General features: G+C 36.5%; 1 protein-coding gene across 2 annotated transcripts; it reads left to right on the plus strand.

Annotated features, from left to right (window-relative positions):
• Window positions 1–68: 68 nt before the first annotated feature.
• On the plus strand, window positions 69–13,321 carry gar1 (GAR1 homolog, ribonucleoprotein). 2 transcript variants are annotated; one of them, XM_015345237.2, is made up of 7 exons: window positions 69–170; window positions 1,995–2,156; window positions 3,543–3,697; window positions 5,218–5,277; window positions 7,617–7,731; window positions 8,750–8,878; window positions 12,876–13,321. In XM_015345237.2, the coding sequence occupies exons 2-7, from the start codon at window positions 1,997–1,999 to the stop codon at window positions 12,884–12,886; spliced, it is 630 nt and encodes a 209-aa protein (XP_015200723.1). In that variant the 5' UTR covers window positions 69–170; window positions 1,995–1,996; the 3' UTR covers window positions 12,887–13,321. The 2 variants fall into 2 exon arrangements, with proteins under 2 accessions (XP_015200723.1, XP_015200724.1); XM_015345238.2 differs by having other exon boundaries at window positions 81–175.
• The last annotated feature ends 50 nt before the right edge of the window (window positions 13,322–13,371 follow it).

Below are 13,371 nucleotides of genomic sequence, written 5' to 3' on the forward strand. Positions count from 1 at the left end.
AAATAGGATTTCCTGATTATTTGCATTACAAGCATTTTACGACAGTGTGAATCCTTGTGGTTACAACTGACTTACGGTAAAGGCCACGTGTGGTTGTAGGAAATCAGCGCGGCGTGGTGGTGTAAAGAACATATTGGGCATTTTGGGAGCAGGCGGTATTTCAGATAAAGGTGAGGTAAATGTTTTTTTTTTAAGATGTGCTTATGATTTTTTATTGGGTCATGCTTTATAGTCTAGTTAAAGTCCAGGAAGTTTTCCAAACTATTTTATGAGTCAGTTTGCTTTGGGGAGTACCTAAAACTGAACAGTTTGGTTATAGTTTAATTACTTCACAATTCATACCTACGTTAATTTCTACATAAATAATTGTATGCTTTGGTTCAATCACATATTAAGAGTTAATCGGCATTTTTGTCTTCATCACTTCCCCCTAAATTAAAGGAGATATTTATGCATGGTTTCAAAGTGAACGTCGTGAAAAAAGTAATGTCGATTAATTTCAATGAGCAACGCACTTCAGTTCAGTGTGGCATAATAAAGTGGCTCCATCTTATTCATTACCATTTTGGAACATGTGCTTTGTCCACTGAAAGCTAAAGTGTAAGTTTTGTTGCGATCTCACCCGATTCTAATTTTTTTCCCCCGCGAATCCAAAATTCATGCGAAGCATGAACAGTAGTTGAGCTAAAAGGGAGTAGTACTGTTTTCTTTCATTTATGTATTATTAAGTGAAAGTCAATTCTGGTACTAGTACCCATTTATATAAAAAAAAACTGCAGTCAGGATATGAGGTTGTTACAAAAAGCTGGTCAAACTGTGTCAGATTAATCATTTCAATGAAGTTTCAATTTGCCGAGCAAGCTAGTATCAGACGGGTTTTTTTTTGTATCTTATTCTGTTGTAATTTGGTTTTACCCAAAATGCTGTCTTATCAGCCCACTTTCTCAATGACACATCATAATATGAATTAATGTTATACTTTTTATACTAATTAAGAATATTATTAATACTCTTATGCATCATACCCTAATCTGGTGGAGTATAGCTGTAGGTTTTTAAAATTTAATTAACCGTTTTTGTTTTCAATAGTGTTAGAAGACGTTCCCACAAGGAACTTTAGAAAAGAAAGATTCACATAATTGTGGAATTGGTGATTGAGCACTTCCAGGGGAGGATTAGGATTAATTGATCAACTCGGTCTCGGTTTTCAAGCAGAAAGTAACTCCTTGATTTTAATGAGTTTTAACTCTTCGGTAGGATAAGGCAGACCACATTGCGTCAGATTGCTCTGCAGAGAGACAGGTTTTAGGGAAGTTTGTCTCATTCCTAGTTATTCACAATTGGTAGTTCTCAATTGGAAATTGAGGTAAAATATGCTTTTACCTGTTGAAGCATTTAATTGTTGGAGTAACGTTTAAGAGCCAAGATGGTCAACCAAGGTGGGATCACGAAATCTAGGTCACACATTCTAAAAAAACACAAAACTCTTTTAACTTAATGGAACACTGCATTTTGCAGTCGACGTTTAGGAGGCCAGGGCTTAAATTTCACTTTAATTTTTTTTTTCTTGTGCAAAACAGGAGGATCAGAAATGTTTTGTGAGTTGCTCAAATGGCAGTAAGTGGGTCTGTTTAGTATAGTAATGTAAGTAAATGATCTAAGTGCCCGAATGTCATAAATAATATAATAAATGTCTTGTCATGCTTTGAATAAATAAAAAATGATGCTCTGATGAATAATTATAACACTTATGTATCATGTCGATGTTGCTGTATGCAAATGTGAGACTGTACGGTTTTGATTGTAGCTTTTGTTCCTTAACTACTGATGTATCCTTCAATACTACAGAAACCAGGATACATCCCAGCTCTTTGGACGTCTGCTGTTTATATTTGAGCAAAATACGTTTTTTTGTGTTGCAGATACAACACTGACCAAAAGGCCAGTGGGAGAAAGTCCTTACTCCTCATGAACTGTTGTCTGTTTTCTTCTAGCAATGTCTTTCCGTGGAGGAGGTGGCCGAGGCGGCAGAGGAGGGGGGTTTAATCGAGGTGGACGAGGAGGTTTTGGGGGCCGGGGCGGTGGGGGAGGATTTCGAGGTGGTGGCCGAGGAGGCTTCAACAGACAAGATTTTGGACCTCCAGAATATGTTGTTGGTAAAGAAACTTTATCGTTGACTGTAGACCTAAATATTATTCTGTGTAGGGTTTACTGAGATGTACACAGTCGCTGTTTATTATTTTGAAGATAACTAGCAAAATAATTAATTTGGCAGACCCGGTTGTAGAAATGTAAATATTACATGTTAAGAGATTGAGTTACAAAATGAAGGAATGTCACCTTTTATAAAAATCTTTATGAATTAGGTGCTTTCTTTTAAAAAGGTATTTGCTTGGTTGGGAACAAAAAAATACAGTTACACTTAGCTTTGACATTATATGAAATATGAAGACCGCTGGTCTTACAAAAGGATGAAGTATTTCTTCCATATATTATCGTTTCTTATAACATTTAGAACTGAAGTCTATGTGGACCATTTTAAAACCAGTCAAAAAAAGTAATATAACACACCACTTGGGTACATTATATCAACTCTGTTATGGTACATCGAAGAACACAATGCATATTGTCAATATTTGCTTTGTCAAAATGTCTTGTAGACGTGTTTTAAGGGCATTGCTATCTTAATTTCTTTTCTGGTTTAATTTAAGTATGCAGCTGTGAACCATAGGAATTCGTAGGATTAAATTAGAAAAGAAAAAGCTATTTTTTTGCAGAAGCATGATTGAGTTTTTGCAGTTGGCTTTTTTGAGCAGCACTTCCTTCCCAACCACAGTATATTTTTTATTATACAGATAAAACTGCCCTGATAATTTCAGAGTTGCCACATGGCTTATGGACAACCATGCTACTTATTTTAAGCTTGTCCTGTAGCTCTTATAAAAAAATACTATTTACTGTCATAAGTGGCATGCTTTTATGCATGCTTTTTTTGGTTTAACATAGCTCTAGTTCTTTATAGTAGCATCCCAGTCTTCCAGGATACCTCATTATTTTAATTAGTTCATTTTAATATTTTCACAGGTCATACTCAGTTGACGTAAAGAAATAACTATGTTTTTAAAGCAGTTGCACAGGTGACTTATTTAATATGATCTTACAGGCATCTTTTTAGAAAAAGGTTGAAGGTGCCTGATGTGTTGTGTTGTATTTTAAAGAACTGGTTTGTTTAAAGGTGACAAGTTTGCAAGGTTAATATAAAAAAAAAAACAGTTAGGTCCCAGAAAATAATTCAAAAGTACAATACTCAAAAAGTGTTAGTAATGTTAAAAACATATTTGATATTTTTACAATATTTTAAAAACATATCAGCTATATTACAGGTTTTATTGGCAGTTAGAACAATCAACTACATACTAATTATAAAGTTTTTATAAATTATAAAGAGACTAATTATAAAGTTTTTTTCATTTGTTGTTGCATTATTGTTTAATGAATCAGTGATCCATCAAGGCTAACATTTCTCTAATTAATCCCTGCAGCACTTGGTGAGTTTATGCATCCCTGTGAAGATGAAATTGTATGCAAGTGTACCACTGAAGAAAACAAAGTTCCTTACTTCAACGCTCCAGTTTATTTGGAGAACAAAGAACAGATTGGGAAGGTGGATGAAATCTTCGGACAGCTCCGGGATTTTGTATCCTTTGCAGTCCCCTAGACCTGAAAAACCTGTTTATTATTGTCATATACATAATTTTTCCACACATAAGCACATATTGGCAGTTTTTGTGGTCCTGGACATGTTTACCTAAAATAAAGTATCCCAGTAGTCATGCTACTCACAGGTTTGTGAAATTCCTGAGTTTCTCACCCTAGTAGTATGGTTATGGATGGCTTATAGTTACAATGATGTTGGTTAGAGTATGTGTGTTTTTGATAGCAGGTTAAGCTGCAGGAGTGAAATATGTGTGCATACCTGTGAAATGGATTTAATGACAAAAAACTCTTAGGTCCCAGTAACTAATTGACAGGTAACTATAGGCACATAGCCCAGGGTCCTGGTGGAATGTTATAAGTTCTTGGTGTTGTGGCTGGCATTTCATTATTTCTTCAATGGATATAATGGACTAAGAGGGATTGTGTAGTGTAGTGCACTTTTAGGGTTAATGTTTAAGTAAACAAAGCATTAGCATCTTTACAATGCTTCTATATTCCCTGTTGCCAGATATAAACCTACAGATCTGGTGTTATTAGGACAAGGATTTAGGCCTTTGCTGGTCATCAGTACTACATCTATATGCTACTGAAATCATGAATGAAATGATCAGTAAATATTCAGTAACCTTGTGCGAAAAAGTAAGTGTATCCCATGATTCGGTAACATGAGGAGCCCTCTTTATCAGCTATAACTTAAAAAAAAGTTTCCTTTAAGTGCATCAGTCTGAAAATCAATATTGACTGATTTTGTTTTTGTTTAATCAGTAATGACTTAAGTTTTTGTGTGTCATTTGTCGCATACGGTTAGATCTGCTTTTTTATCTATTTCTAGGATTTGGTGAGGACTAGGTAGAGATCATATATATAAATATGTTAAACCATAGAATCTTAAGAGGGTATACTTTTTCACATCATTGTATCAAAGGCAATTTATGTATATAAAGAAAAGTTTGATTCACTGCATTATATAAGCAATGTTTCCTCTAAGCATGTGTTTATGTGCACGCAGGTTATGAAATCAGCGCACATAGGAAATTGAACTTTGCACAAAAAATTACCCCAAAAATATGATGATGATAATAATGCATACATGGTCATCAATTGAAGAATGCAAAATTGACCACATGGGACTGGCTGCGAGATGCCCTACTTGGTTGTGTGCATTATTACTGCTACTCTATAATCGATATCTATGCTCTCGTAGTCTTGTACCTAACAGCTCATGCTCGTTCAACACTCAGTCTCTATGACTGGGTTCATTGAACCGCTGTCCTGGTCTTTTGGATCTCAATGCTTCTATGAGAATTACTATATTAACAAAAAATAATTTCAGGTTTATAATTTTACATACACTCAATTTAGTGCGCACAAGTTTTTGTCACTGGCACAACTCGAAAGTTTTACAGGCCATTAAAAATTAGAGGGAACCTTATATATAAGTATAATTTACTTCTAAAAAAGTCCGTCCTTAATTCCTAAAGTCCTTAATTCAAATTACAGTATTTTTCAGTTAAACTCTCAGAAAATATGAAGGCCTCATCATTCAAGAAGTTACAGAAGGTATGGAACAGAGAAACGCATTACATTAAACAATTGCTTTAAATTTGTTTACCTTAAATATGCATCAAAACTGATACGTTAGGCACTTTGTCCAACTACAGTTAAACAGATGTTATAAATAAAAAAATTAAGCTCATGAGAGTTTAACATTCCAAGTCATATATAGACAATAAAATTTCAATTTCAGGTTTTGAGCCTAGATAGCATTGCTTGAGTTCAGATCATTAAAGGCTAATTTTTCTTGTCAGAATTAAGAAAATCCTGTTAGACTGAAACAGTTATATTTTTTGTGACCTTTCAACACTGCGTCAAAGTGCCAAACGTTGTTTGTAACTAGAATTGTCGATCTTTCTCATGATGATTTTGTATTAAATAATACAATAATTGTTTTATTCACGTGATTGGAATTAAGAGAATATATGGAAATTAAGCTAAAGCCACTGGTGTCTTCTAGTAGTGACACTGCTCTGTATACAGTTTCAAATTCACTTCAGTTTCTCTGGAAACTTATAAATTATAGTAAAACTGTATCCTTAAGCATCTTTTGAGGAAGTGATAGAATATGAAAACTAATTTGGAAATGTAATGTACAGTGCCTTGCGAAAGTATTCGGCCCCCTTGAACTTTTCAACCTTTTGCCACATTTCAGGCTTCAAACATAAAGATATAAATTTTTTATTTTATGTGAAGAATCACCAACAAGTGGGACACAATTGTGAAGTGGAACGAAATCTATTGGATTTTTGAAACTTTTTTAACTAATAAAAAAATGAAAAGTGGGGCGTGCAAAATTATTCGGCCCCTTTACTTTCAGTGCAGCAAACTCACTCCAGAAGTTCAGCGAGGATCTCTGAATGATCCAATGTTGTCCTAAATGACTGATGGTGATAAATAGAATCCACCTGTGTGTAATCAAGTCTCTGTATAAATGCACCTGCTCTGTGATAGTCTCAAGGTTCTGTTGAAAGCGCAGAGAGCATCATGAAGACCAAGGAACACACCAGGCAGGTCCGTAATACTGTTGTGGAGAAGTTTAAAGCCGGATTTGGATACAAAAAGATTTCCCAAGCTTCAAACATCCCAAGGAGCACTGTGCAAGCGATCATCTTGAAATGGAAGGAGTATCAGACCACTGCAAATCTACCAAGACCTGGCCGTCCCTCTAAACTTTCAGCTCAGACAAGGAGAAGACTGATCAGAGATGCAGCCAAGAGGCCCATGATCACTCTGGATGAACTGCAGAGAACTACAGCTGAGGTGGGAGAGTCTGTCCATAGGACAACAATCAGTCTTACACTGCACAAATCTGGCCTTTATGGAAGAGTGGCAAGAAGAAAGCCATTTCTCAAATATATCCATAAAAAGTCTCGTCTAAAGTTTGCCACAAGCCACCTGGGAGACACCCCAAACATGTGGAAGAAGGTGCTCTGGTCAGATGAAACCAAAATCGAACTTTTTGGCCACAATGCAAAACGATATGTTTGGCGTAAAAGCAACACAGCTCATCACCCTCAACACACCATCCCCACTGTCAAACATGGTGGTGGCAGCATCATGGTTTGGGCCTGCTTTTCTTCAGCAGGGACAGGGAAGATGGTTAAAATTGAGGGGAAGATGGATGCAGCCAAATACAGGACCATTCTGGATGAAAACCTGTTGGAGTCTGCAAAAGACCTGAAACTGGGACGGAGATTTATCTTCCAACAAGACAATGATCCCAAACATACAGCAAAATCTACAAAGGAATGGTTCACAAATAAACGTATCCAGGTGTTTGAATGGCCAAGTCAAAGTCCAGACCTGAATCCAATCGAGAATCTGTGGAAAGAGCTGAAAACTGCTGTTCACAAACGCTCTCCATCCAACCTCTCTGAGCTCAAGCTGTTTTGCAAGGAAGAATGGGCAAGAATTTCAGTCTCTCGATGTGCAAAACTGATAGAGACATACCCCAAGCGACTTGCAGCTGTAATCGCAGCAAAAGGTGGCTCTACAAAGTATTAACGCAAGGGGGCCGAATAATTTTGCACGCCCCACTTTTCATTTTTTTATTAGTTAAAAAAGTTTCAAAAATCCAATAGATTTCGTTCCACTTCACAATTGTGTCCCACTTGTTGGTGATTCTTCACATAAAATAAAAAAATTATATCTTTATGTTTGAAGCCTGAAATGTGGCAAAAGGTTGAAAAGTTCAAGGGGGCCGAATACTTTCGCAAGGCACTGTATGTGACTATTGGTTACCAGCAGTGCTTTAAATGCTAAATTTTGTTATTAGCAGGGAATAGTACTGTTTTTTTGGGATTGGGTTGATTACCTGTCTAAAGTCCTTTTTGTGCCTGCAGTTCTACATTGACCCCGCTAAGCTGCTGCCCCTACAGCGGTTCTTGCCAAGACCGCCTGGAGAGAAAGGGCCACCCAGGGGAGGCCGAGGAGGGGGACGAGGAGGAGGACGGGGAGGTAAGGATATTGACCTTCTCATTGTAACGAGTCTCATGTGTACTGGATCCCTAAAGCTGCCAGGTTGTCATTGCCGTAGAAAAACACAGGCAAATGTTGAGGTGCATATACTTTTTATGTGTTTGTTTCCATTACTGCTGTTCAGACGGCTGTAGCAAGTTAGTTAAGCAAGACCTACCTTTTCTGAATCCAGTTGACTATTTTTAGAATCATACTGCAATAGAGATGATGCTGTAATTTAGTTCTGATTTTTTCCATAGCCTTGTTTGTAAGAAAAAAAAACATTTGTCCATTATTACTGGGCTCTGTTTTTACAGATACATTAACAATTTTTTCAATCATTGGGTATTATTCCAATCTTGAGAGACTGCAGGAAGAATCTTATTAATGGCCTACGAATAAAATCTCTTGTTTTCTTATAGTGTTGTTGGTCCTTTTCATAAGGCCCTGGAGACTTGCTTATCTTAAGTGCTCCTAGTTCTAGGAACTCAGTCTGCCTTTTCTATGCTAACATGATTTAATATAGGACTTTGTTTGCTCAGTCTGAGGGATGTTGTCTGTTCCTTCTTTGGTAAACATTTGAATCAGATACTAATTTACAGTTGTGAGTAGATGTTTGTGAACCCTTTGGAATCATTTTTATTCCTACATTAATTGCTCCTAATGTATGATCTGATATTCATTTAAGTTATAATAATTAACACAATCCGATTAAACAAATAACGCACAAGTGTACTTTTTCTTGTTTATCTTCTCACCGTCATTTTTATGTCTCATACACTTAAATTATTATTACACCATAAATGCATACTATTGTTTTAGCTTCTATATGATGTATTTTCTCTTGCTTCTAGCAAGTTCTAAGCGTTTAATTACCTTTTGTGCTACGGTTTTGTTTTTCAGATATGTTCTCTGGATAATTCCAGGTAGCAAGGTTATGCTGAAGTTCTTTGTGTCTGTGAGCAAAGACTGCTTTTGGAGTTTTCTCATTTTTCTTTTAAATGCTCTTTGTTTGCAGGTGGTTTCCGAGGGGGTCGGGGTGGCTTCGGAGGAAGAGGGGGCGGAGGCTTTGGTGGAGGCAGGGGAGGAGGAGGATTCAGAGGAGGAAGAGGAGGAAGAGGAGGTGGTGGGGGGCGTGGATTTAGAGGTAAGTTGAATGGAGGCCTTTAAGCTTCACAGGTGGATTTTTGCAGGAAAATATAAAACTGTTGGTAAATTTAGGCTGTAGTCTCCAGCCCTGATTTTAAAGCAATTTGAGCTATTTCAGGTTTTCTAAGCTGATGTGTATAAATGCCTCTACCTGATGCTGAATATTATCACCCTATTTTAACTACACTTGTTTGTACAAGTGTGTAGTCTTTATAATAGCAATTACTTGTCCCTTACATTTTCTGAAGTAAAAGTTGGTGTGCTTTGTTGATATACATTATTAGTTCTAAAATAGTTCTAGTTGCTGTTTGATTATATTTATCTCTAAAAACAGTGAAACTCCTGTCCATGTACTTTTGCAGTAGAGCATGAACCAATCTTTAGAACTGTTGTAGTAAGTGATTGAAATCATGAATACACTTAACTGGACTTTGGTTTGAAATTGTAGGTATACAGTGCCTTCAGAAAGTATTCTCCACTTTTTCCACACTTTGTTGTGTTGTGGTCTTATTTCTAAATGGATTGAATTGATATTTTTTGGCATCAGTTGACACATAATGCCCCATAATGACAAAGTGAAAACATGTTTTTAGGAATTTTTGTAAGCTGAAATCTCTCATTTACATAAGTTTTCAGACCCTTTTACTGTGACACTCCAAATTGAGCTCAGATGCATCTTATTTCTTTCTATCATTTTTGAGATGTCTCTAGAACTTGATTGTAGTTCACCTGTGGCACATTCACTTGTTTGGACATGATTTAGAAAGGCACACCTGTCATTATAAAACCAAGCCATGATGTCCAAGAAAGACCTAGACCTCCGAGATAGGATTATGTCAATGCATGGATCTGGAAAAGGGTATAAAAATTTGGCTATGCATTGAAGGTTCCCAGAAGCACAGTGGCCTCCGTCATTGCCAAATGAGCTGGCCATCTGGCCTAATTGGGTATTTGGGCAAAAAGAGCCTTGGTCAGGGAGGTGACCAAGAACCCAATGGCCACACTAACAGAGCTTCAGACTTCCCGTGTAAAGATGGGAGAACCTGCCGGTAGGACAGCCATCTCTGCAGCGCTCCATCAATCAGCTCTTTGCGGTAGAGTGGCTAGACGGAAGCCACTCCTGAGTAAAAGGCATATGACAGCCCACCTGGAGTTTGTAAAACAGCACTGAGAGACTGAGAGAATGAGGAAAAAGATTTTCTGATCTGATGAGACAAAAATTGAACTCTTTGGTGTGGATGTCAAACGCCTTGTCTGGCGAAAACCAGGTACCGCTCATCACCTGGCTAATACCATCCCTACAGTGGCAGCATCATGCTGTGGGGATGCTTCTCAGCAGCAGGGAGTGGGAAACTGGTCAGGATTGAGGGAAAGATGAACGGAGCCAAATACAGAGAGGTCCTTGAAGTAAACCTGCTCCAGAGTGCACACAACCTTGGACTAGGGCGAAGATTCACCTTTCAGCATGACAACGATTCGAAGCATACAGCCAAGACAATGCTGGAGTGGCATCGGAACAAGTCTCTGAATGTCCTTGAGAGGCCCAGCTAAAGCCCGGACTTGAACTCTAGAAAATCTGTGGAGAGACCTGAAGATTGTAGATCACCGACACTCCCCATCTAATCTGATAGCTTGAGTGGACCTCTGAGGAAGAATGGGAGAAACTGCCCAAATCCAGGTGTGCAAAGCTGGTAGAAGCATACCCAAGAAGACTCGCAGCTGTAATCGCTGCTAAAAGTGGTTGTGCAAAGTACTGAATAAAGAGTCTTAATACTTATGTGAATAGGAGATCTCAGTTTTTTATTTTAAATACATTTGCAAAAATTCCTAGAAACATGTTTTTGCTTTGTCATTATGGGGTATTGTGTGTAGATTGATGGCAAAAAAGAATCAATTCAATCCATTTTGAAATAAGTACAACACAAAGTTTGGAAAAAGTGGAGGGGTCTGAATACTTTCTGAAGGCACTGTAGTCAAACAGTTAAATGGATTTTTGGAATCAGATGAAGAGTGGATTTGCATAACTCTTTAGGGTGCTTCAAATTAATCCAACCTGTGAAAATACTGTATATTTTTCACTATAGGGCTTAGAATCATTGGAGATTGTGGTCCTGTGATTCAGTATGGTTATATATATATAAATTGACTCAAGACCAGGATTTGGTGTTTAAAGACCAGAAATCTATAATTTATTCTAGTTAAGCCGATAAATATGATGTAGCTCTCCAGAACAAGGAGAGTTTCTGATTTAAATTAAAAATTGTTATTCCCCTAGGTGGCTCAGATGTCTTATTGATGTGTTTAGACAAGTGGAAAAATTGCTGCTGGTGTTCACAGGAGCATCACTTCTGTGATTTTACTTGGTTAATTAAGGAATTCTAATTAGCATTAGTGTTTTCCAATCTGCAGTTTCTCATCAGATGTGAGCAGATTGTAATTGTCTTTGATTACTACTTTAGGAAGTGGTGTGTTGCTTAGAGACTTTGAATAAATAATCCAAACTTTTAAATTAAATCATTGTGTTATAGGGGAGGTTTTGAAGGAGCAAAGAGAATTGTTTAAAAAAATATTATCTATGATTTGTGATAACAGAACAAATTGAAGTTACGCTGGAACTCTGGCATTGCTGAGTCTTATTCCACACACAGGAGGAGAATGCAGGAGAATAGTTTTCTAAAGGTTGCTTGAAAACCATCAGTAAGCATTGAAGTTTACAGCAGCATTTATAAAAGTGATGGGTTTAAAAGATTAGTTGTTTTTTCAGCTTTGTTTAAAGATTTAATTATGCACGTCAGTAATCTTTTTCAAGCTTTTTTATAAGGCTTTAGGAATGTAGGAGGAATATGCTTGTTGTAAATGGGGGAGTAGCTTAAATAAAATAAGGTAAAACAAACATTGAAAATTAGGACTTGCACCTGCTATCATAGCAAGCTAATTTTTAAGAGATACTAGCACTTAAATTATATTGGTTTCTTTATTCCTTGCACAGTTTTATGACAGCATGATAAAAGGTATTCAAGGGTAAAAGGAAAAAAAAACAGGTTTACAATAATAAGCAAAATACAAGCAACAATATCTTCAGATGGTTGGTTTTCCACCTATTTCATCCTCTCACTCAAAGAGAAGAAGTTCAGTGTATGTGGCTAAACCTGACCAATTCATTTTTTTTTACCTACATTGTTTAAAGCTGACCTTTGAAGTTACTGATGAATAGAATGCACAATGGCTGTTAATAATATTACCGATTGTAGTAACGTTAGTCTGAAATGGATATGCTTTGTAATTAAATTCTCAGCAGTATTATTTGTGTTACTGCATTATTGCTCTCTGGGGTTTTGTGTATTATGTTTTGGTTTAAAGGTTTCCTCAGCAGTACAATCCATAATCTGAATGTAGTCTTGTATAAATTTGAATGCAACTCAATTTACTGATGGTGTCTTCATAGCTAGGAATGAGAAATTGCAATAATACCTTTATATAGAACCTTTCATGACACATCAAGAGTCATGGAACCTAGTGTCATAGTGCAGCTTCAGCCTGGGAGTAGTCTTCAGGATGTGTTAAGTGTCAGGATCAGATTTCAGTCAAGAGACTGAGTAGTCCTTGCCAAAGTTAGATGATAATGAATTAATATTTTGAATTAGGCTACCTATGTGTCTCAAATACATTTTCAGTTTGAAATTTTATGTTTTAGCAGTTTCAAAAATGTATGTATGAGTTACTGCCTAACTAGTTAAAGTTCATTAAAGTTGCGGTCTATACAGTTGCTTGTTTTTATGTGCACCTGACACTGAAGTGAGAAAAAAATAATAATTTCAGTATCAGTTCCATATTTTGAGAAGAAATAAAACCTGAGCTTGCATCTTTTCTGAAGTTAAATATAATTGTCTTGTGTTGGAGTTTAAATGGTAGGTATGATTCTCTGTATACGTTCCTTTGAAATCAAAAGGTTTTTGTTGCATAGTGTGACTCAGATTTTGTTTTTCCCCCAATAGGTGGGAGATGATGAAAAGCAGAAAGTCTCACAAGATCGATTCCCACTGCCCTGGTTCCAGATTGCTCTGCTCTGCAAGAAATGGACAGGAAGATGCACTGTGTTCATGTGCTTCATTGAGAAGGACTGACGTGATTTTTTTATTGCCTTTATCCTTGAGTCTCATATGAATATTTTCAGTACACCTTCTTTTAACATTAAAAAGAAGATCAATGGCCAGAAAGACCTTTTCTTATCCAATGTGTGGAATGACATTTTAACTGTCTGCTTTATTATAGACTATCAAACAGGACAAACTAAAAGCTTTATAATAGTTTTTCTTTTTACAATTCACATTTTATGTTCCTGTATAATACTGCCCAGTACAATGTTTGATTTTTTAAATTGTATTTTTCCTGTTTAAATGCAAACAATAAGGGTCCCAATAAAAATAATTTCTAATTTCTACATTTTAATTTAACTTGAATTTGAAATTTCAAGTTAACTTGAATTTAACT

Source organism: Lepisosteus oculatus, chromosome 1 (genome assembly GCF_040954835.1).
Source record: "Lepisosteus oculatus isolate fLepOcu1 chromosome 1, fLepOcu1.hap2, whole genome shotgun sequence".
NCBI classification, from domain to species: Eukaryota; Metazoa; Chordata; class Actinopteri; order Semionotiformes; family Lepisosteidae; genus Lepisosteus; species Lepisosteus oculatus.